This window comes from Primulina huaijiensis, chromosome 2, assembly GCF_012295235.1.
Source record: "Primulina huaijiensis isolate GDHJ02 chromosome 2, ASM1229523v2, whole genome shotgun sequence".
NCBI lineage: Eukaryota > Viridiplantae > Streptophyta > Magnoliopsida > Lamiales > Gesneriaceae > Primulina > Primulina huaijiensis.
In genome coordinates this window covers 6,798,931-6,824,967 of record NC_133307.1, presented here as the reverse complement: position 1 = coordinate 6,824,967, position 26,037 = coordinate 6,798,931, and the positions used below count along the sequence as shown (strand labels likewise).

The following is a 26,037-nucleotide window of genomic DNA, read 5'->3' as shown; positions in this document are numbered from 1 at the left end:
GACTTCTCCGGGACTAAATGGGGCGAAGTATGTGGATTATGCAAGATTTTGTACAGAACTAGTGGCGCCCGAGCGGTGAAAAAGGGCCGCCCGAGCGCCAATGCACCACAAGAAGAATACTTGGACAGAACATTCCGAGCCCGAGCGATAGTTTGTAACCGCTCGAGCGCCAGGGTAGAACAAAGTTGATGTCCGGACAGAGAATGCCGCGTCCGAGCGGTATATTTCGACCGCTCGAGTGCCGCCTGAAATACACAAAAATTCTGAAGAAGCCACGTACGAGATTTGCATGCAATATATATATGTTATTCACTCTCATTCTCCTCCACCTTGCAACCAGCACCACCGAGAGAAGCATTCAAGAAAGCTCAAGATCCTCACATATTAGACATTTGATTGTGAAGAACGCAACCATCCAATTTTCGATCCGAGTTTAGATTATTGTTCCTCGCCTTAAGAGCTATCAAAGGATGTAAGTTTCTTTACATTTCAGCATGGTTTGAAGTTTAGATGTTGGGGAAATTGTGATATGATTCCTATTATGTGTTGGTATGATAGTGGTAATCTTATATTCGATACCGGATTGAAGAAATGATATCGTATGCAATTTATATGAAATTCCAGCATGTATTGGGTGGAAATTATGCAGATTTTGAGATCTTGATATATAGATTGTGATGATTGTGAGTTGTAATATGGATTATGTTGCGATTAGAGTTGATCGGTATTGAGAAATCACGCCGTTATGCCGTCGAATTGTATTGAGATAGAATAATGAGTTGTACAAGATTTGCTTTGAGTTGTGTCTTGATAGATTATATCTATATATTGCCATTTCAGAGTTGATATTATCAGATTCGACATCGAGACTTCGACTACGACAAATACTGTACAACGAAAGGTATAATTCATGTGAATGCGGGAAGATACAACTCAAATTAGACTTGATTTGAGTTTCCCAAAATCACATACTAGATTGTTTACCATTTTTATATGTTACGCTTTGTCTATTGAATTATATTCAAGCAATTAAGATAGGAGAGTCATTGGCAGAATTGTCAAATTTCTAGATGTTCGGTGGTATCGACGCATAGGAGCAGATTTCCTCCGATTGTAGACATTCGATACAAACAGGACCGAAGTCTAGGAATAAGACGTACCGTCACCCCGATTGGGAGGGTAGGTGGCAGACTGTGACGTCTTATTCACACTGGGATCCCTAGAGTTAGAGTCGAGTTGAGTCAAGACATGAGTTTGAGTTATGTTGCATTGATCTTGTTTCATAGACTATGGAACATATTGTTATTGAATTTTATTCATGATGGCATGTTTTATGACTATGTATTGAATTGCATGACNTGTATGATTTATATATAATTTTTTTTTATATTAAAAGCAAAATTTTGACCCACATTTTCTAGCAAAGATCCACTTAATCCCAAAGAAAATTGAGTTAGAACCCGGGTCCCCACATCTTATCTGGACCGAGATCAATGAATTTTCTGAGAATAAGCTGAAAGCATATGACGAATGGGTCCGATTCAGAACTGATGTGTTTGCCAAGCAGTTAGAGAAGAAGTCAGTTCTGAAAGAATTTATCAAACTGGAGACTATTGTTCTAAAGTTGGTCAAAGCTTCTTCAATTTTTCAAACTTTGCAAAGGAAGAAATATTTCTTTGATCAAATCCGTGCCAAGAAGCTAAATCAGATAATTGTTCAGCTAAGGCAAAACTATGATCCTACTAGTCCAACTGCCTTTAATGACAAAGCAGTTCATGATCAGCTGGACTCGGATCTCATTTCACTACAGATGGCGATTAAACAGTTGGAATTGGACCAAGAATTGACCATTCCAGCAAGTTCTCATGATAGCTCATCAGAAGAAGAAGCTAAACCGTCAGTCCAACCACAAAAGCCATCCCAAGAACTAGTTGATGATTCTTCTGAACAAGTAACTGTTCCTTCGACCAAGGATGCGCAACCAACTACTTCTGCTCCTCAATCTTCAATTGCAGAAATTCAGCTTTACACTGAAGCTGATTTATCATTGGCAAATATCGACAAAGTTATACAATCAGTCGCCACTGATATTCAGCTGAATATTTTATCTACAGTCGTCACTGAAGAGCCAAAGGAAACAGAACAAACAGCCGAAGAGGCTATTTTGATTCGAACTGAAGCTGTGAATAATTGTGCATACACAATCACAAAATATAAATTTCCAAGGGCCCAACGGTAATAAAATGTACAGAGTGACAACCCTTCATATCTATTACTATCTATTAAGAATCTTTCTTATAGAGACAAAAAATTGATCTGTTTTTTGATTTCTCAATTTTGCCCTTATTTTATATCATAATTACATTTTTGTTTTTATTTTTTTAATTTCAAAAAACATTTTTTTTATTTTTTTAAATTACAACTATATAAATAACACTTTAGTCTCTCGATATTTTTTAAATTTCACTTTAGTCTATAGATAATTATAAAAAAAACTATATACACACGCACCGCGTGCGCAAAATAGCTAGTCCTAAAAAAACATGCGGGATTTACTAATGGTAATATTTTACCGAAACTAATCTTCATCTTTAATCGTTGTTTACCCTCACAATCAATGGTAAAGTAAATTTGAACCAGTGCAATCATGTTTCAAGAGAATTATCCAGGTGTAACGCTACATCGATTTAACCCACTGATTCACACACATAAAATAATTAAATTGTGTGTATCAGATTTAAGTATTGTGTGTAGGTGTTGTCAACATCTATTAACAACATACAGCATAATATATTAATTTAACACACAAATAAATTTTAATAAGCAGAATACGACATATTAAAATGTGTACAATTATAAATACTTGTGTGATGCTTCAAGGAAAAATATTCACTAAAAAATTGTAAATAGTTTACAAAAACAAATACTAGTCAAACTTATAAAACTATCTTCCTTGACAACTCAAGGAAATAAATTACATCCAAAATAAACCAAATGCAAAACCATAGATGCAACTGCTATATCGCCTAAACCGGAGCCACAAATAACTCTTCAACCAACATTGTACACGAGTGTTGTCTTTGAATGTCTCCAACACGCACGACAATACAACATGCAGTGTGAGTCAATCATGCAAACTCTTCACTAAAGTAAATCATTATTCTTCGTGCGAAGTTTTTCTGCTTTCGGTTTTCTCTCTAAAACCCCAAGCAGGCCACAACATTGATCTCTTATATATATACTCTCTTTGATCTAGAGTTCATTCCATAAAAGAGTCCAACATTATATGAAAAGAAAAGATTTATTAGGACATAAACTTTTTTAACCAATTGTATAATATCTAGTTATAAATTTCAATATTTAAACAAATCTTGTTAGTCTAAATGACAAAACTTTAAATTATTATATTTCAATATCATCAGTAAGATAAAATAATTAAAGAATAAGATATTCTTTTCAATTTGTGATAAATACATACATCGCTCAAAATGTGATGTATGAATTATTTTGTTAAAAATATTTTAATAAATTTTTTACATATGTATTGTTCGACTTGTTAATAATAATTTTTTCCTGTGCAACAATTTTATGATATATAGTTTGTTGAGGATCGGATTGAGTTTAGAAGGGGGGTTGAATAAACTCAACGGCAAACGTAATCGATTTTTCAGAATGATGTGCTAGAGTCCTGTTAGAGATACTAGCAGATTCTTGTTCAAGTTTAAAGACCAGCAGATCACAAGATAATGTGCGGAAAATATCTGTTTGTTAGTGGGTGAAAAATAGTGAAACAGAAAAGCAGTAGATGGCACAAGGTTAGTTTCTGGAAGTTCGAAGATGAATCTTCTACGTCTCCCCTTCTTCTGTTTCCAGAAGGTATCACTAAAAGAATTTGGTGAATACAGTACAACAATTGTACACACCCACTTCAACAGGACTTACCTTTCGCCTACTGAAACTCTTAGTTTTACAACTCAACTACTTGAAAGATCTTAAGTTCTGGAAAGAACTCTTTTCCAATTACAAATTCTTCTATTAATGAAGTGAATAGCTTAAGAAGATATAAAGAAAATAGCTAGCACAAAATGATCTCAAATGATCAAGTGTATGCAATGAAGCGTGTGCTGCTTTTTCAGTGTTGAGCTTTTGAGATAATTGAGAGTTCTAGCGATGCTCGAATGATATTCTTTGATTGAGATTCGTTCACTACTTGTTTCTTGAAAAGTGCTCCGTCTTCATATATAGGCTTAAACCAACGTTAAAATCTGAACGGCTCTTTTGACTTTTCAGTGATTCAGCTTTATTGCTGAAAATGGACCCTACAGAATACATTAAAGCAATCAGTCTCAGTTCATACCAAAAATGGTAAGCCGTCTTAAATGTTCTCGTACAACATTTAATGGCATTAAATGAAGCAATAAATGCTAGTATCACGTTAATAGATTAACGGTAATATTTAAAGACTTGAGATACGCAACAATCTGCTAGTGTCTATTTCGGGTTTGTATTTCTTCTAGTTCTGGTTTTAGCTAAGAAGTCATTTGTTATTTAGATTAAGCAGTACTTGATAAGTGCTGTTACTGGTTTTAGCGCGATACAAGTGCTTCTGGTTTTCTGCTTATTTACATCTACTGGTTTTGTACTAGCATCTCCACAACAAAATTAAGTCTAAAAATTTCCCCCTTTGTGGTGATGCAAAAACCTATATGTCCCTTAGAACGTTAGTAGAATTGAGAAAACAGATTACGAAGCAATTAGTATCCAGAAAATCAAGACAAAACAATAAAATTAGTTTGTTCCCATATCTCTAAAAATAGTTTCATCTGGATTTTGATCCCTTCCAGAAGAATGAGGTCTGCTGCTACTCGCTCTAGTTCTATCTTCAGCAGTTCTATCTTTTTCCCCTTTTTTGGCATCATCGGCAATGACCCTGGCAATTTAGTCATCCATTCTCCCAGATAAGTTGTGGATGACATTAGTCAACATCTCCAGATATGGAGCCTGATTAGAAACTCGATCATTAAGAATGGTGAGAGATTGAGATTGAGAATCAATATTGGCATCCATTAAGTCCATGGTGGTAGAGATTGAGCGAAAAAGGCCATTTCTGAGTTGAAAGAAATTAGAGATAGATTAGCAGTAGATGCGAGAAAGCAGTAGATGCAAAATAAAGATCTGAATTCGTAAAGTGCAATAAAAATGAACGGTTAAATGAAATGTACAGCCGTCAGTAAACATAGGGACACGTGTCGATATGTTTATGGATGGTAGAGAGAGAAAACAGGAGTGTCAGTTACTCTACTCATTTCAAAATTTTAAAAAAATGGCGGGCTGTCCGAGGCGGTTGCTAAAAGATCAGATGCTGATTTGTCGTTTTATGATAATATCTACTGGAAGAAGGTAAAGTGCTGAAACAAATGCAGCACTTCGACAACTTCTGGTAGATACACTGTTTTATCGAAAAGACAAATCAGTTTCTAATATAAATGCCATAAAAAATGTTCCCCCTCAATTAATGTAGTAATAAAGGATAATAAACACCAAACGATTCTTGGCAAACTTTCAATCTGAACCATTGAAAATGAACAGTCGCAAGGATCTTTATCTCCTTTGAATACCACTATAAATACATGCACAAGTTAAACAAGGTTAAGCGTACATAAGATCAAATGAAAACTAATGTGAATGAAGAAGCAGAATCTGATCCAGAAGTTGAAGCAAGAATGTTCAGAAGACAACTTGCTGCATTTTCTAAGAAGACGTATGAAGATATCGTTCTTTATATAATGATCCTTGGATCAAACTCTTGGAGTTGTAATGTGAACAATCAAAGAGATTGTTTTCTCTTATTAGAATTGGGATGCAGCATACTTTCCTTCCATAAGCATTCTAATGCAATAAGAGAGTGCTGGTGGATCGATGATACTGAAAAGCTTAGTAGGATAATCTGTGTAATCATTCTGCTGATATCTTCAATTGTACCCCTGTAATGTAATGCATCTGATTATATGAATAAAAGATTTTGTTTTTCCATACCTCTTGTGCTGTTCTCATTTCTGAATATTTCTACTGGATTAGAATAAAAAAAAGAAGATAATAAACAGTAGTTATGATAAATCAATTAATCCAAGAACATTACAAAAATACGAAAATTTATTCTCAGGAAGTGGTTTGGTAAAAATGTCTGCGGCTTGCTGATCAGTAGGAATGTATTCCAGACGAATATTCTTCTTTTGCACATGATCTCTAATGAAATGATGTCTGATATCAATGTGCTTCGTTCTGGAATGGAGTACTGGATTATGCGATATAGCAATTGCACTGGTATTGTCACAAAATATGGGTGATTCAGAAGCTTGAACTCCATAGTCTTTAAGTTGTTGTATCCAAAGCATTTGAGAACAACAGCTTCCAGCAGCAAGATACTCTGCTTCTGCAGTAGACGTGGCTATGGAAGTCTGCTTTTTGCTAAACCAGGAGATCAACCTGTCACCAAGAAATTTACAAAAACCACTTGTGCTTTTCCTACCCAGTTTACATCCTGCATAATCAGCATCTGAGTATCCAATAAGATTAAACGATGAGTCCTTGGGATACCAGAGGCTTACATTTTGAGTACCTTTCAAATATTTTAAAATTCTTTTACCAGCAATGAAATGTGATTGTTTAGGATTTGATTGAAATCTAGCACATATGCAAACAGCAAACATAATATCGGGTCTACTAGCAGTAAGATATAACAATGAGCTAATAAGACCACGATACTGAGTTACCTCTACTAGAGTTCCCCCTTCATCTTTATCAAGTTGGGAAGACGAGCGCATAGGAGTGGAAGCAGCAGAGCATGCTTCCATCCCAAACTTTTTCAGGAGTTCCTTTGTATACTTAGCTTGATTGATGAAGATTCCAGTATCAAGTTGCTTGATTTGAAGTCCTAGGAAAAATGTTAATTCTCCCATCATGCTCATCTCGAACTGTTCCTGCATTAACTTGGCAAACTTTGCACATAATTTGAGGTTAGTTGACCCAAATATAATATCATCAACATAAATTTGAACTAATAATATGTGCTTGTTTTTTACTAGGGTAAACAAAGTCTTATCCACGGTACCGACGGTGAAATCATGATCAATAAGAAATTGTGAAAGTGTGTCGTACCGAGCCCTAGGTGCTTGTTTCAGACCATACAATGCTTTATGTAATTTAAAAACATGATGCGGTAATAGATGATCAGAAAAACCTGGAGGCTGTTCAACATAGACTTCCTCTTGTAGTAGACCATTGAGGAACGCACTTTTCACATCCATCTGATACACTTTGAAATTTCTAAAAGCAGCAAAGGCTAAAAATATTCTGATAGCTTCGAGCCTAGCTACTGGTGCAAAGGTTTCATCATAGTCTATTCCTTCTTCTTGTCTGAATCCTTGTGCAACCAGTCTTGTTTTGTTTCTGACAACTGTTCCTTCTTCATTTAGTTTGTTTCTAAATACCCACCGGGTTCCAATGACAGCTTGGTGAGATGGTCTAGGTACTGAAAACCAAACTTTATTCCTTTCAAATTGATTCAGCTCTTCTTGCATAGCTTCTATCCAGTTGGGATCCAGAAGAGCTTCTTCAATCTTCTTTGGTTCATCTTGAGAAATAAAAGCAGCATGCATGTATTCATTCATCATCTGTCTTCTGGTCCTTAGCGGAGTTGTTGGATTTCCAATCACCAAAGATGGAGGATGAGATTTTCTCCAAATAAAAGGTTTTAGATTATATTTATGTAAAGCAGTAGATTGTTCTGGAATATCAGCTGCTGGTTCTGGAATGCCAGCTGCTGCTTCTGCCATATGAATGTCTGGTTCTGGATTTTGAATGTCCTTGACACTTGCTGCTGCATCATCTTCACTGTCTAGTTCCAGATGAACCCTGTCTAACCTGTTACTTAGATTAGATATGTTAGTAATCTCGGGAGCACTGCTGTCTTCATCAAAGACAACATGAATAGATTCTTCAACATTGAGTGTTTTATTATTGAAAATTCTAATTGCCTTACTAACTGTTGAATATCCAAGAAATAATCATGCGTCAGATTTTGAATCGAATGCAGCTAAATGATTTTTACCATTATTATGCACAAAGCATCTACAACCAAAAACATGAAAGTAAGATACATTCGGTTTACTCCCTTTACAGATTTCGTAAGGAGTCTGATTATTCCTCTTGTTGATCATTGTTCTGTTTTGTGTGTAGCAAGCAGTATTAATAGCTTTTGCCCAGAAGCGCTGAGAGATGTCTGCATCTGCTAGCATTGTTCTAGCAGCTTCTTTAAGTGTTCTGTTTCTCCTCTCAGCTACTCCATTTTGTTGAGGCGTCCTGGCAGCTGAATATTCATGATGAATGTCCTGTTCATCTAGATAAACCTCAAGAGTCTTGTTAGTAAATCCAGTACCTCGATCACTTCTGATTCTAATGACAGAAACTAATTTTTCATTTTGAATCTTTTTCAGAAATTTGATCAGGAGGCTACTGGTTTGATCTTTTCCAGCAAGAAATATTATCCAAGTAAATCTAGAAAAATCATCAACAACAACAAGGGTGTACCTCATTCCCCTTAAGCTCATGATAGGGATTGGACCAAATAAGTCCATATGCAATAATTCTAAACACCTTGAGTATGATTTGCTGCCTTTATTTTTGAAACTAGATCTTACTTGCTTACCAAGTTGACATGCAGAACATACATGATTCTTAACAAGATTTATGTCTGGCAATCCATCGACTAAGTTCTGCTTTTTGAGATTGTTGATAGACTTGAAATTCAGATGATTCAATCTCTTGTGCCACAGCCAGTGTTTATCACTTAGAGCTGCTACTAAACATGTAGGAGCAGTGATATGATCTATGTTCCATGAAATTTTGTAGGTGTTGCCTTTTCTAACTCCGGTTAAAAGAGTAGAGTCACCAGCATTTTTAACTGTGCAAGTGTGCTTCTGGAATGCTACAGAAATCCATTATCACATAATTGACTAATATTGATCAAGTTATAACAAAGATTTTCAACTAAGAGCACATCCTTAATAGTGATGTTACCATGGATAATCTTACCCTTACCCACGGTTTTACCTTTTGAGTTGTCCCCAAAGGTTATCTCTGGTCCAGCACAACTCACTATTTTCGATAGTAGACTCTTCTGTCCAGTCATATGTCTGGAACATCCACTGTCCAAATACCATGTTGAGTTACTGATCTTGGTTTTCTTCACTTGTACCTGCAAACACAAATTTTAGTATCTGGTACCCAATCTATTTGGGTCCAAGCCTTATTAGTCTTTTTGGAACCCACATTTGTACAATTTTTGTACTTCGGGTATCCATGGAGGTGTGTGCAACATAGAGTCTGTTATTTTTAACATTATGCATCTTAGCATGTTGTTCTTCCCTTCTGTTTCTGTTGTCTGGCCTGTATCTCTTCTGAACAGGTCTAGAATTGTAGTACTGGTAGTTTTTAACCTTCATAGGAGGTTGTCTTCCTGAGTTGAATCCTCTACTGGATCCAGAACTCTGGTAAACTCTTTCCTTAGGTTCAACAAAACCCAGACCATAATGCATCCTTCTGCTCATCTGATTTACATTCCTTTCAATTGAAGCAGTAGGTACTTCTGGTTTCTGTACCACACTGGATTTCACAAAATGAATGTACTTTCCTTTGCACATATCCAGTTTTAGCTTAGTATTCGTCTCAGAAGTGCCTTCATCATTTCAAAATCCGAGACCACTTCTGTCTCCAGATTATTTTTGTAACTCTTGCATCTTTTCGAGTGAAATAGAGGACTTATTCCAAGCATTCACAGTAGCGATAACTTTTGGTTTTCAGAAAGCATCGTCTGGTAATCTGCTTTTACTCTTTCATTCTCAGTTTTTAATTTACTCATCTCAACTTGTAAATCATTACAGCTGTCTACTTGAATGGCTTTCAGAACCAGAAGATTCAGAACTTGAGTCTGCCCATTTGGACTTACTTTCTTCTGCAATCATTGCCTTTCTGTCTCTTCTGGTCTTTTTATCATTGCGTTTGACACCCTTCTTCTTCTGGTCATCCTTCTTTGGTTTTGGACAATCAGCAATGAAGTGTCCAACTTTTCCGCATTTCCGCAGTTAAAGCATGCCATATCACCAGAAGGTGATTCCTTTTTGAAATTACGGTTGGGACTTTGAAATGTTCTGTGATTCTTTCTCATGAATCTGGAAAACTTCTTAACAAATAATGACATTGCGTCATTGCTTATCTGTTCAGCGCTTCTCTCAGAAGTATTCTCTATAGCAGTAGCAGAAGATGAACTTGGGGCAACTGTAGCAGTAGAGTTAACAGTAGCTGCGAGAGCTTTGGTTGGTGGAATTGCTAAGGGCTCTTCTCCACTTCGAACTTCAAATTCAAACTATGCCTTCAGATCTGAGAACAAGTCATGCAGTTCTAACTTGTTTAGATCCTTGGAAGCTCTCATTGCCATCATTTTGACGTCCCATTCTCTGGGTAGGGCTCTCATTACCTTTAATGCAACTTCCCTGTTGCCAAAATCTTTTCCAAGAGCTGAGAGTTCATTTACAAGGCTGCTGAAGCGTTCATCAAACTCATTCATTGTTTCTCCAGCCTTCATCTTCATATTCTCAAACTTCTGCATGGCTACGTAAAGTTTGTTTTCCTTAGTTTCTTCGTTTCCTTCACAGATCTGAATCAATTTTTCCCAGATTTCCTTGGCAGTAGGACACATCTTGATTTTGCTGAAGGTATTTTTGTCGAGTGTCTTGTACAGAATGTCCTTCGCAACGTTGTCAAGATTGGCTTTCTTCTTGTCCTCACTTGTCCATTAATATCTTGGTTTTTCCAGCATCTGAGGTGCGCCTTCAGTAATAGCAACAGTTGGATTGGGCTTTAAGATCTTTAATGGACCATCTGTGATGACATACCACATGTCATCATCTTGAGCTGCAAGATGGGCTTGCATTCTGATTTTTCAGTCGTCAAAGTCTTCTTTTGAGAACATTGGAATTTTGCTGAAGCGAGCCATGTCTGTTAAATATTTTTCATAACAAGAATAACTAGCTCTGATACCACTTGTTGAGGATCGGATTGAGTTTAGAAAGGGGGGGATTGAATAAACTCAACGGCAAACTTAATAGACTTTTCAGAATGATGTGCTAGAGTCCTGTTAGAGATACTAGCAGATTCTTGTTCAAGATTAAAGACCAGCAGATCACAAGATAATGTGCGGAAACGATCTATAGGTTAGTGGGTGAAAAATAGTGAAACAGAAAAGCAGTAGATGGCACAAGGTTTGTTTCTGGAAGTTCGAAGATGAATCTTCAACGTCTCCCCTTCTTCTGTTTCCAGAAGTTATCACTAAAAGAATTTGGTGAATACAGTACAACAATTGTACACACCAACTTCAACAGGACTTACCCTTCGCCTACTGAAACTCTTAGTTTTACAACTCAACTACTTGAAATATCTTAAGTTCTGGAAAGAACTCTTTTCCAGTTACAAATTCTTATATTAATGAAGTGAATAGCTTAAGAAGATATAAAGAAAATAGCTAGCACAAAATGATCTCAAATGATCAAGTGTATGCAATGAAGCGTGTGCTGCTTTTTCAGTGTTGAGCTTTTGAGATAACTGAGAGTTCTAGCGATGCTCGAATGATATTCTTTGATTGAGATTCGTTCACTACTTGTTTCTTGAAAAGTGCTCCGTCTTCATATATAGGCTTAAACCAACGTCAAAATCTGAACGGCTCTTTTGACTTTTCAGTGATTCAGCTTTATTGCTGAAAATGGACCCTACAGAATACATTAAGGCAATCAGTCTCAGTTCATACCAAAAATGGTAAGCCGTCTTAAATGTTCTCGTACAACATTTAATGGCATTAAATGAAGCAAAGAAGGTAGCTGTAATGCCCATGGGCTGTTCCCGATCCAACTGACGGGAGTAGGTTATCCCATGGCCCATTACTCAATGACTCCTCCAGCCCAGGCACTGGAGTTTGTACCTCCCCAGACTCGAACCTAAGATCTCCTGGACATATAGATACTTAGCACAAGTCCGGTACCAATTGAGTCAATTGGTACCGGACTTGTGCTAAGTATCTATATGTCCAGGAGATCTTAGGTTCGAGTCTGGGGAGGTACAAACTCCAGTGCTTGGGCTGGAGGAGTCATTGAGTAATGGGTCATGGAATAACCGACTCCCGCCAGTTGGATCGGGAACAGCCTATGGGCATTACAGCTAGTATCACGTTAATAGATTAACGGTAATATTTAAAGACTTGAGATACGCAACAATCTGCTAGTGTCTATTTCGGGTTTGTATTTCTTCTAGTTCTGGTTTTAGCTAAGAAGTCATTTGTTAATTAGATTAAGCAGTAATTAATAAGTGCTGCTACTGGTTTTAGCGCGATACAAGTGCTTCTGGTTTTCTGCTTATTTACATCTACTGGTTTTGAACTAGCATCTCCACAACAAAATTAAGTCTAACATAGTTATAAATATACGAACTTTTTTTCTGTATTTAATTCAAAATTCATGATAAAGAGCATTTTTTGGAATATTATTCGGTTCAAATTTTATTAATATAATCAACTTCAAACAAAAAATATTAAAATAATATATTCATCTAGACTGCATGTAAATTGATGGTTTCCCTCGCACCTCAACGTGCTGTTTTGGACTAGATAATAAGATGTTAAATATTTGTTAAATTGCTCAGTTCAAATAATTAATTATATAAAAAGTTGAATAACTTATCTTAGGTTTCTGAGAATATTGCACGCTGTTTTCTTTATACAAAATAAATAAATAAATAAAATATTGCTCGCTAAATATTTTTTTTGGGTTTATATTTGATTTTCTTCAAGCTTGAAATATAAATTGTTTGGCATTATAATGAGCATTCAATATATATTAATTCGAAGCATAAAGTTGGCCAAGAAACATTATTAGTATTTTTTTATTAAAAAAAATTGATATAATATTTAAATTACAATGTAAAAATCACATCCATCTCACGACATGTACTTAAAATTAGACAATTATTGTGAAAACATTAGTTTTATAAAAATCCTTTTTACTGATAATAATCAGAGATTTATGGATCTGAGTTAGTTATAATAATTATATTTGGTCTCTCTATATCTCAACAACCATACCTGATTCCTCGCGGGATTGATGGGATTAATGAGTATAGGACATTTTAAGTTCCAAATTATGCATTTTTATATTTATGAATAAATGAAACATTAAATATTTTTTTTAAGATATAAATTTTAAAGATTATTTGACCACTTAACATATCAATCATTTGAAATTGAGACAAACACAATATATACACATGCACTTCAGAAGCAAAATAATGTCGTAAAATCGAATTTTATAACGGTTGATAACGAGACAACTTTATCATAAAACTGAAAATATTATATACTTCACATTATTGTCTAAGTGAAGGAAATGTGCTTAATAGAAAGATTAAATAAGTGATTATCGTGGGTTTACATAAACCAAATATTTTTTTTAAAAAAAAGTTCATATTTTGAGAAAAGTGATCAAAATTTATTAATTTGTCATCCCTTTTCCTCCTCAATCAAGAAAGCAAAAACAATCTTTCTTTTCAACTTGATCTCATTTCATGGAGTCACCAAAGAAGATGGAAGGGCTTAAAAATTCATTTTTAGTGAGGCAACATCACTCTCATATGTACAAGAATAATGAGATCCATGCAAAACAATACCAAATCATGAAGAACCCTGCATCATCACGTTCTTCTTCTTCGTCTTCTTCGCCATCACTAATATTCCAACAAAATTTTGAAATCCCCAAATCTTTCGACGATGTTTGGAGTGACATAGACCATGCTGATGCAATGAAAACCTATCAACTCCCTCGACAAGAAACGAATACTAATGGAGACATAACCTTAGAAGAATTTCTTATCAGCACCGGTGCCATAAATCCTACCGAAAATCAGGAGGGTTTTGTTGATAACACAGTGCCATTGATGACGGCTAGTGGAGTTGATCCCATGTTGATCAGCTCGTGGCAGCAGGAACGTGACGTGCAGGTTCCGATGCTGGTTCAAGACGTTATGGGATCGAATTTTCAGGGTTCGGAGGATTATTTCGAGGAGAAGATGGTGGATCTTGATCTTAAAATGCCAGTGCCAATCATCAGTAAAATGGGCGTGGGGTGTGGGGAAAATTTTACAGATCTTTTGCAGGGTGATAGTGATAGAAGGAAGAAGGTTTGCACGGATGAAATTATGAAGAAAAGCATTGAAAGAAGGCAGAGAAGGATGATCAAGAACAGGGAGTCGGCTGCCCGATCAAGGGCTAGGAAACAGGTCTCAGCATGGCATTTTTACCGTATCTCTCGAAATTCATTTGGATTGATGATGTATTTGAAGATTGATGGTATCTTGCTTACCTATTTGCAGGCACACACAAACCAATTGCTGCAAACTTCGAAGAAACTTAGAATTACAAATACCTTGCTCAAGAAAATAAAGGTGAGTAAACAATCCAGTGGAACCTGATTATATATATAACTCAATATTCACTTTTGGTTGCTAATATTAATATCCAATTAATCACACAAGCATGCATTTTGTGACAATATTGGGCCTACCTTGCTTGGGTGTTCCAGTTAATTTCTTGTTTGTTAACAGGAAGCAGAAATACTCTTAAATTCAAGAGCGACAGTGGCACCAAGATACCAACTCAGAAGAACCAGTTCAGAAACTTCAAAATATCTCCTTCCTCCAATCTAGCAAGTTGTCCATTCAAATGAACATTTTTCAATTTTAATACACAATTTTTTCCATATATCCTTTACATATTGAAGTGCAAGTTGAATTTTCTGGCCTCGTCTCCTCTCTCAGTTGGTTTTCATACAGACAACGTATGCCAATTCTTGTTTTTTTTTTTTTTTTTTTTTTTTTTTTTTTTTTTTTTTNGCTAACACAAGTTGGAGAAAACGTGAATCATGCATTGTGACCTCTGAGAAAAAATAATATATTTTTCCTTCAATTTTTATAATACTTTGTTTTTACTAGTTGTTTGAATGTCATTTTTCAACATATTTTTTTTTTTACAAAAAAGAATAAATGAAAAAATTCTTTAACCAAAATTACATAACAAACTATCCAGTAACTTATTGGATGGTCTTCTACAAATATTCACTGCAGAATTACAATATTCAGCAAAATTTCAGGCTACTAAAAAATAGTTACATATGTGACAAAATAAAAATAGCAGCAGCAACTATAATATTCGTTTTCCAACTCTTAAAAGGGGGAAAAAAATTAATAATCCACATTATTTTATTAATTAGAGATATATTGAACACCACCATCAAAATTACTTCATCATATACAATTATAAACAATAAATTTATTCAAAAGAACATTGCACTGAAGTTTTCGTTCTGCAATGTGTAGTGGCTTCCTGCAGATTGATTAGTATGGGGGACAGGTACAGATTACATTGTTATTATTATAGCAAAAACAACGTTCGTCTACAGGCAATAAATATTGAAACACTTTTAAGAACTTCACAAGCTCTTCCTATCACACAACCTCGTCGGGGAACCCATGTCTGCAGCTCCAACAAATGAGTGTCACAGAAGTCAAATATTTGGTTCAAATCAAATTCATTCGAACAAGGTGCCGGTCAATAACTCAAATATTTTGTTTATGCACACTCCAAAACAAACTATAGACATTCAAAAAAAATACAAAAGCATATTTGTTATTAAAACTGCATGCGAACGAACTGCGATATGTTTCTTTAGAATAACGATGGACGAACATGTTCGCAGCAAAGAAAACAGAGGATGTCTACTTGAAGAGATCACTGATCATTTTGCAAGTGCACAATTATCTTGAGCACCCACATTTCAGATGCGAGAGAAAATATATTGTGTTTGTATATGATGAAATTATATGGCAACATGAAAGCAGGGAAATTTCAAACACCATTTGGTTTCCAAGGGAAAAATAAACTGAAAAGTAACATTGAGAAATTCAAGAATACCATTACTTTTATTTTTTTTAAACTTCATTTAGAAGATATACACAGGTCAGTTAAAACTCACACATCTGGGGACTGGTGAGTTCTGCAAAGAGGGATTGAGCTTCTGCAGATTGATAGGACTTCAGAATTTTCTATACCTGAAATTGTGAAGGATAAGAGACGACCAAGTTATCTTTATCATACACAACACTTTCTTAAATTGGAAGCTGAATGAGATAAACAGAATTCATCGTCTTCATTGTCCTTGATAAAAGGGATTTCAAGATGAAGCAGATTTGGAAAAAAATCCCATTAAACCAGAAAATCAAATTATATATGGTGTCAATCGCCATTTTAAGGACAAAATCACTTACAATATAAGGTGACCAAAATTAAATCATCTCTTTGTTGCATCAATAAACATAGCTCGAATCCAGTGTTCCACATCTTCATTTTGTGATGGAGGAGGAGGAAAGTCATGTTCAACGATATCCCATCCTTCAATTAGGTTTTCGCTCTTCACCATATCAAAAAACTCATTACCATAAAGAAAACTGGCCGCAGAGCTTGGAAGATAATTGTCATATGCAGTTCTCTGCAACAAAGAAATCAGCTTCATGTAAATTGGCTGGAAATGAAGGCAAGATAAATTCTTTCATTCAATCAGCATCAATCACAAAGACAAAAATGACAGAAATACCAAAGCCCAAACACCATCATATCAGTCTCTATATTTACGACACAACAACATATATCCTTAGGATATACATTTTTGACAAAAGAAGCATAAGAAGATATGCAGTATTAGTACAATACTGATTCTTGCTCAACCACATACTTGAAGTTGAACATGAATCCACGGACGAGTCAAAAGACCAGATGATGTGCATGAGTACTTTTATGTTCAATCCTCCAGCACGACTCTTTGTAACCAAAAATCCTATTGTTTTAGAGGAAATATGATTTCCATTTTGTCTGCAATTTGAACGAGAACTGCCAGCAAGCTAGTAAAGAGATTGGAAATTATTTACAACAGCGTGTTATAAATCTGCATCCATTTGTGAAAACTGGATCTGATTCATTCCATACATGGAGTGAAGCTTACTAGACATTAAAATATCAGACCCTAGATAAATTTTTCTAGAGTTCCTAGACCCGACAATTAAACAGGCAGAGGAAGCAACATTAAAAGCATCCAGATTTTAACATAATAATGAACCAAGCTATTGTGGCAAGATAGGAAAAAACCTTATATTCTTCTCAGCTAAATGATAAAAACAGAAAAGGAAAAACAAATTCAACCCCAATTTCAAAGAAGGAATAAAACCAAATTTATAAAGCAAATATAAGAAAGTCAGCAGTAGAAGAGTTATTAGTGATATCGGAATCAGCCAAAACATAGCCACGAGGTGCTCAACGAACTTTTTGTAGCTTTGAATTGATGCAAAAATGATATTTACAAGTAATATTCCAAATCACGTGGTTACAAATGTACTTAACATAGAGTTTACTTGCAAGCAACCGAAAGTGGTTGAGAGCAAGGGTTAACAAAGAAGCATGGAATACAAAATGAAAAGAAAAAAAAATCGCGAGTGGAAAATGCTTGTAACTGGGAAAAAGGATTATAAATAGTAATTACTGGCAACCAATATAATATATCCTACTATATGCATGATGTTGCAGCTAGAGACCATATCTATACACATTTCCCATTGCCATATGATCAGAATCAGTGGAAACATCTTGAAAAAATCAATTGGTGCTTAAACACATACCGCTATAGGCAGCCCATGGGCACTTTCTATTAACCTGCTTGCTGAGACAGCTGACTCCACATTCCACACAGACTTGTTCAGTTGTTGGCCTTGCTTGGGTGATCTACAATTGAATAAAAAATTAGAAACATAATGCAACTTTTTCCAATGACATTCGCTGCAACAAAAACTATGGATTTTCTAAACAAAATTCCGTTATGACAACATAAATCTGCCTAGTTCAAATTTTCGTAGATAAATTTTAGGTGTAAATGCTCATATCAAGAGGTTTCACGGCCTAATACTTGATCAGAACATTGAGAATAAAGATAGACGAATTGAACTTTTCTTCAGTTTTCTATGTAAGGGGTAAATAAATCGATACCCGAGAGGGAAGTGCTGATTTTGTACCTTGATGATGCTGTTCTCAAAGATAAAACAGCTCGAACCTCCTTGGAAGAAGAGAGTGTAGCCAGTAACCTTGCAAATGCCTCAAAAGTAGAGACCTCCTGGGGAACTTTTAAAGACAATGAATTATAACAGTATGCAGTTATACATGCCACACTTTTCTTGAGGAGTGATATGCCTTTCTGTAAATCCTTGTGAGTTTCCACTGAATGAGAAGCAGATGAATATTTGAAACTACTACTGCCAGAGGAATCTAAACGTGGTCTCCTCTCAGATTCCATTGAAGCTACACCAAAACTACTTGAGCTTTTCTCAGACCATGAAGTGTCACTACCGGTGGAGCAATTTTTTTGGCGGGGAATAAAAAGAGGATATTCACTGCATAATAGAAAAAATTGAGTGAAGTTCAGTTATCATTTTATTTAGTTTATTATCTAAACACAAAGCTAATACCATCTGGATGATGGTCGGGCGTCCCAATATGAGTCCCGCTGCCATATTCGAGAACACGAACCCTGAAACAGTAGTCAATAAACAAACATAAGAACTCCAGTTTCCAGCAAAAACATATAAATAATCTACGCTACAAATAATTGAGGTTAGAAAAGGGGGTAATTTTTTAAAAGGCCCCACTCTTGTGTATTTTAATTTTTTTAAAAAAATCACTCTTCTATATATTGAAATACATAGGAGAGGACTATTTTTAATTTATTGAGGATAATTTCCTCTAAGAAAAATAAAAAATTCCAAGATCACAAATAATAAGTGCATTTGGTAGCTTTCAGCAGAAAACTACAAGAATATCGAAAAAAATCAACACCATTTTTAAATCTCAGATTTGATCGAGCACCAATTTTCATATCTCGGGTTTGATCAAGCACCAACATGTGCACAAATTCGAACAGTTACGTGTTGGCCATGCAAATTCAAGCAATGTTCAGTAGTTTTACATGCTTTATCAATCATTCACACCCTAAAATTTTTTTAAGTAAAATTATAGACTCATCATCTATTTTGAAACTTTCCTGGCTGATGAGCACACTTCAATGTAAATATCCTCAAAAGAGAGTGCAGAGAAAGTACTTCTGAACATACCGCAAATCCTGAATTATGAAGCGCAGGGACAGAGATGTAGTTAACAAGAAGATTTATAAGCTGCACCATGTATCTGTGTCATCAAACATTGAGCAAAACAAGTAAAACATTAAGAAACCAAACAATAATGCCATTTTCACTTCAGAATACTGTCAATTTCCTACAGATATTGAGCCATACAAATTATTTTTCTCCAAACAAGCATTCATATACAGTTGGAAACTTAAAAGACTTATTCTGATTTAGAATAACTAATTTTGGACGAACCCAGAACCTAGTTCGTATATATGTTGTGAATATATGTGAATATAGGCAAAAAAACTAATCTGACCTTTAAAATATTAATAAAATTAATAAGGCATTCTTTCAGATTCTGATGGTTTGACATGACTTATACATATAAAAAAGTCAGAGGCCATGAATGTACATATCAAGAACACTCAGCCACCAATGGTAAAAGAAAATAATATCTGATAAACATTCAGTCAAGCCCTAATGTTGTGCAAGTAATAGTTCTCATCCGATTAGAGTGAACCAAATGTAATTCTTTTCAGGATGTCCACCAATTGTGCTCATAGTGCAACTCGATACTTGATGGTATGGAGAAATCAACATTGAACAAAGTTATAATTCCTCTAAATGACCCATGGAACAGAAGCTTAGGGGATCAAAGAGAGAGAGAGAGAAGAAATTTAAAGAAACAGAATCTACTTGGTAGATATTGTTGGAAACTTAATTTCGGTTGTTTGACAAATTGAGCGTAAAATATTGAACAAACTGATCAAGAAGACTGAAAAGAACTGATCTAAAATACGCAAATTATTGGTTGCCTAACTGAAGATTAGTGCGCAGAAAATCAACGACAACTGAACTAAGCTAACTGAAGATTGTAGACGACTGGATGATCAGTTGGAACTGATCGGTTACACTACAATCAGTTGAGAGCAATCAGCTTATCCTATCGGCTTTGTCAAAACTGATAAAACAGTTTTACACGTCATCAGTTAAGGAATGTAGCTATCAACCGACAAATTGTACAAAAGCAAACTGCAACATGTAGTGGGAACGCCGCATTTCAGCAATGATACAGTATACTACTGTCAGAAGAATATCGACGTGGCAAACAACGGATATAAAGATCCAAATCGCATTCATTGTTACCGTTGGAAGCAAAGCCTATAAATAACCAAGAAGAGCAGCGGAGAAAAGATATAACTGTTCAAACAACCAAGCTGTTATTCTGCTGATCTCTTCACAAGCTTTCTGTTCATATTCAAAAAATTTCAAAGCTCGCACTTAGCATATACATTCATAGCATTCAAGGCTATAATTTGAGCTTACAAGCACAAACACTTACTGTTGTATTATTCGATCTTATATAAATCAGCTGTGCTAAGTTGTTTCTGATCAGTCGAGTATTGTAAACTGTATCGAAACTAAGAGTTTCAGTTTGGCATTGTTAATTCCAAACCTGAAATGGGTCTGTACAATTCTTTGTATTGATCAAAGTCTTTTAGTGAATATCATATCTTCTAGATAGAAGGGGTGACGGAGGAGTGATTGAAATCTCCGAACATCCATAAATCTTGTGTCTCTTAATTTCAGTTTTATTTTATTTGTCAGTCAGTTTATTTCCGCACTTTCATTAGTTAACTGATCGACATTGACAAACAAGATTCCCGAGCTCAGTTTATCACTAAACTGACTCATTATTCGAAAACCGATCCTATTAGATATAACTTTCATCGCAATTACGTCGGCAAGATATACATGGATGCACTACTTAGAGTGAAAAATTTACCCCAAAGAAGCAGCAAGCTCTGCAGATGGAATTGAATGAGGATCTAAGCCTCTTGGCAAGCGTGCATTGCAAATAGAATCATAAGCTCCATTGTTTCCATCATTTCTCTCCTCTTCTATATTCACCTGATATAAATATATGACAATCAATGTTAAAAAAATTCCAACTTTATGAAGAAAACTCGGATAGAACTATTGAAATCGCTTGGGCATAACATTGACAACAACTACTGCATATATTTAGTTACATACAGTCTGACACATATGCAAACAAATCTCAAAACTTTATAGGTAATACAGCTGCTGAGTGTTGATTATTAGAATACCTGAAAAGGTAGGACAACTGATAAGAACTCAAGAGCTCTCAGCCCATATAAATAATACAAACCTACTACGTTGACAACAACAAGTCCATATAACAGATTATAAATAATAGACTTTAGGAGACAATCACACATTACAGTTTGATTTCAGTAAAAGGAACCATCGGTGCATTGCTGTTCTAGAAAACCGTAATCTTAAAATGTTGATAGACATTTGGATGTTAATAATTGAAGTCAGTGAATAAAATTCCATCGCAGAATCCAACATATGCTAATGATCCGCATCCAAATGAAAGGCCTACTCACTCATAAGATATGCACAAGAATGTTTCGTAAAATAAATTTTTGAAGTACCCGGCGTTGAGGGAACAACTTGCATATTTGTTTTATGATGACGGATTGCTTATGAAGGCGCTCAGATGTAATCGCCATCTGAAATTCATACATCTGGAGCATTAACCTTAGTTGATATACTGACACACTGAATGTTAGCTAGAAAATTTTGATTGAGATTAAAATAAGAAGGAATTATGAAAAATCAATAGAAATCAATTTAGACCGAGTCTCACATGCCCCAATTTCTGTGTGCAGATAAGATTAGGGTAATATTTTTCAAGTTGTTCCACCTGATTCTTTTCCAACTGCATTACAAGTGAAACAAAATTCACTGAATTAATCTGGTAAGTAAATTAATAAATTGTGTAGGAAAGACTTTGAAAAAGATGTCTGAGCTAAAAACAGACATCAAAAGTAAAGGAAGAACTAACACTTTCATACCGTATTCTTTGCTGATTCGAGTAATTCATATTTGACTTTCAGATCATGAGATATCTTCTCCATCTTAGCCTTTCCTATACAAAATCATTTACTCTAAGTGTAAAATGACATAAATTCGAAATCATGGGCAAATGACGTTGTACATTATCAAACGGAGGGACAATGGACCTGTTGAAACTTGTTCTTTACGAAGTCGGAGATTATCTCTCAACCTTGTCAATCTCTCATTCTGAAGGACCCTCCACCTGTGTTGATCATCAGCCTTGCCCTGAAAAATGTATTATTTTGGTTAAAATTTGCAGACGAATGTGAGGAGTCATGAAAGTTGCTCGCCCAGTTAAAATTAGACAAGAATCACAAAAAAAACAGAGAATATTTATAACTTTAACTCTTAAGATTTACGACCGACGAAGCACTCATCTCAAAAAAATAACTTTTAGGTACGTGAAAATTTCTTGATCTTAAAACCTCTCCAAAAGCCAACACCAGCACCTTGTTCTGGACTATTTTCACTAAACTACTAATAGTAGGCGCATACAACTTAATTCATTTTGTGATGTGAATAACAAAATAATTAAAAAACTGATCTAATTGTAACTCTTTGCATGTATGTGGTCTCTTCTGTTGCATCAGCTTCCAACAATTGAGTTAATGATAAACCTTAAGCCCAAGAAGGACGGCCTCTCAAACTTAAGTGACAATCCATAATTTTTTTATAGAGTCAGTGTGGAATAATAGGTAACATGCCACAAGTCATGAAACATGGAACATACAAAACGAAATAACATCAAGCTGCACTTAATATAGCTCTGGACAACTCCTTACATAAACATTTCAAATTAGTTGTATCCCACCTTGTTCTCCAATGATAAACCTCACACCCATACAGTTTTTGCTAAAAATTGAAATAAGAATTTTAGCTTCTCATCTGTACATTCATTTTTCACACTATCCGACGTATGTGTTTGTTGATGCCTAATCATTGATGTACATGACCAAATCCTTTCATTGCCACAAACCTCTTGGTCTAGTCATTAGTGGCACCATAGTAGAGATCTCGAGCGCAAGACCCATGTATCCCGATCCGAAGCTCAAAAAAGACAAAAAGATCAAACTCATTCATGACAGAGCAGATAAAGCTTTGAACATAGTCATATCACTGATAAGGATCAGAAAACCGTATTTAAGGAAATAAAACTATAATGATCATGCCCGTGAAAAAAGGAAATAAAAAAGCAAAAAAAAAATATGATGGAGTAATGCTATTGGACATAAACACATTCCAAGTCACACATTTTAAAGGGATTTTCCAGTTGATCATTTCTCACTTCAACCAAGGGTATAATAATGTGGATTTGCTGCTTACATTTACGCAAAAAAAAAAATGAATGTACTTTTTATGAATTAAAGTTTGGCCACAACTATGTTATTTCACAATTCAAATCCGTCAACGCCCCTCAGTCAAATTATTTAGTGCAGGCACTCCCGGTAAGGGTGAAAACATACCTTGGCCACGAGAACTTGAGCCAATTTCGAATACAGAGCATCCCTCTTACTCTTCAACAATCTCAGATGACAACTGCACTCATTCAATCTGAATATAATCGCACCAAAAACCAATCGAATTTGAGAATAAAAAGTAAACGCAACACCACAAATGAAACAACAATTTTTATTTTCGTTTACAAAAAAAAAAAGCATTTGGGTGAAGTTTGTTAACCTGTAATTAACGCAAATAGGGCAAATTGAAGCGAGATTAGGGTTCTCGCATAGAGCACAGCTACCGGATTTCCTCCCCGCCTTAATCATCTGAAGGTTACGTGAGGTTCAAGGTAACCGAAGCTAATCTCGTCACTTGCCAGACCTAATGCACAAGTACACACGTATGACTTACCAAAGAGACTCTATATAATTTTATTAATTTTCTAAAAACTAAATTAATGTAATATATTATTAGTTTTTTAATTAAAAATATTGATATAAAATTAGTTAAAGGGAAAAAAAATTTAAAAATGAAAAAAAAATTACAAAAAATATTAAACATATAAACTATATAAATATAATACCAATAAAAATATTCAATGCAACATTTTACGCAAATGATAAGACATTATTTATATATTTTTATTTTATTTAATTTTATATTTAGCTCGAAATCTACAATAAAATTGAAGTTATAAATCATATATTTTAATTTCTTGTCATCATATCTCATTCAATAAATGAAACAGTTTCTACTTGTTCATGTAATAAAGATTTAAAAAAATTATTTGTGATTATACGTAAAATAGTGATGTTTAATTTTTGGATAAATTAAATTCATTTATGCAGATAAGTGTAATAAATTGCTTTGCGACATATATGTATGTGTGTAAATGCATTTATATGTATGCATATAAAAATTACACAAGAATAACAAGTAAAATACAATAAATAGCATAATAAATAATTATTCTACATACTGAAGATATTATGATATTTATAATTTATTATATAGATGAAATTGAAAATGAAATTATCTTCATGTTCGGAAATTATCTGCATGTTCAAAAAAGAAGAAATCATCTGCTACTTTTGGTGTTCCAAGTCGTGCTACACTTTGTTCAAACAAGTCTCGTTTATAAAAACTATTAAAAAATAAATGCATTAAACACCACGAATGAAAAAAATAGAATAAATCAAAACATTTGATTCAATTATTTTTTAATTAAAAAATTTTCAATATATTGTTTTAATCATTTATCATGCTTAAGATACAATTTATTGTCGATCTCTTTAAAAAAGTAGACGAATCGAATATTTTATTAGTGATTAATTATATTTTATTCATACATGTTGTTTAATGCTTTTAATTTTTAATAATTTGTGTAAACGAAATTTATTTGAACAAAATATAGTACGATTTGGAACATCAAATGTGGCAGAAGATTTCATACGGTTGGAGACTAGATTAAAAGAGCTGGAATGATTTTTAAGAGAGATTATAAAAAACACTATCCAAACCTAAGGAAATAAAGATACATAATTCTTCAAATAATAATAATCATCATCAAAGGTTATACATACACTTTGGGGCACGAGTATTCCTCGAACACAAGCTATAATATTTTTATTAATTTGGGTCATGGTTTGAAGGAATATAAAAATCTAGGTTAGAAAAAAAAATTTCCTTTCCCCTAGTTTTTATTCAATTTATTTCTCTTATACTCAAATTATCAACAAATCATGCTCTCTCTATTTCGAAATAAGCTCTTATTTCAACTTACCTTTCGGACATTGGTCTTAGGGTATATATATCTATATTTATTTTTACATGTAAAAGTCCAAAATTTTGTTCTAACTCAACGTTTAAAAATAATAAAAACTATGATGCAACTTTTTCATAATAACCACCGAGAGTCCCATTACTACCTTCTTAATTGTATAATTCTAAAATAAATACTTATACTTGACGCACTTGTAAGTTGTAAGATAAATAAAAATATTCTAAAGCAAACAAATCCAACAATTTTAGGCGATACAAGTCTATGACCTTTTTGCCAAGCTATTTGATGTCTCAATAATCAAGCATAACTATAAATTTTAGCTAATTAGGTAATACTATAGCTAAGCTAATCTATTTGCTCCCATGAAAAGGGCCATTTGTCCCAAAATATAAATGGGGTATCAGAATATTAGGCTTAACTATGAGAAAAAATGAGCTAAACTTTAGAAGGCAGAGTAATAGAGAAAATACATATGTGGTGGACCTAGTGTCGCATTGTACTTGTTATAATTTTGTCCAAGAACCATCAGCTATGTACAGGTAAATTTTGATTCCAATACCTGTGTGACA

At 34.5% G+C, this 26,037-nt stretch overlaps 2 protein-coding genes across 5 annotated transcripts; one reads left to right on the top strand and one right to left on the bottom strand.

Annotated features, from left to right (window-relative positions):
• Positions 1-13,666: 13,666 nt before the first annotated feature.
• On the top strand, positions 13,667-14,929 carry LOC140959218 (ABSCISIC ACID-INSENSITIVE 5-like protein 2). Its single transcript, XM_073417078.1, has 3 exons — positions 13,667-14,376; positions 14,470-14,541; positions 14,701-14,929. Exons 1-3 carry the CDS (start codon positions 13,684-13,686, stop codon positions 14,800-14,802), a joined length of 867 nt encoding a protein of 288 aa, XP_073273179.1. The 5' UTR covers positions 13,667-13,683; the 3' UTR covers positions 14,803-14,929.
• A 500-nt stretch (positions 14,930-15,429) lies between these two features.
• On the bottom strand, positions 15,430-24,095 carry LOC140966068 (uncharacterized). 4 transcript variants are annotated; one of them, XR_012173236.1, is made up of 14 exons: positions 23,923-24,095; positions 23,709-23,796; positions 22,371-22,470; positions 22,203-22,276; positions 21,995-22,066; positions 21,780-21,872; positions 21,104-21,228; positions 19,303-19,375; positions 18,661-18,722; positions 18,211-18,585; positions 17,821-17,923; positions 16,420-16,640; positions 16,128-16,203; positions 15,430-15,628 (listed from the first exon to the last, which is right to left on the bottom strand). XR_012173236.1 is itself a non-coding variant. In XM_073426384.1 (13 exons), exons 1-12 carry the CDS (start codon positions 24,009-24,011, stop codon positions 16,443-16,445), a joined length of 1,452 nt encoding a protein of 483 aa, XP_073282485.1. In that variant the 5' UTR covers positions 24,012-24,095; the 3' UTR covers positions 15,430-16,203; positions 16,420-16,442. The 4 variants fall into 4 exon arrangements, 2 of the variants coding, with proteins under 2 accessions (XP_073282485.1, XP_073282502.1); XR_012173234.1 differs by having other exon boundaries at positions 15,430-15,478; XM_073426384.1 differs by having other exon boundaries at positions 15,430-16,203.
• Positions 24,096-26,037: the final 1,942 nt, after the last annotated feature.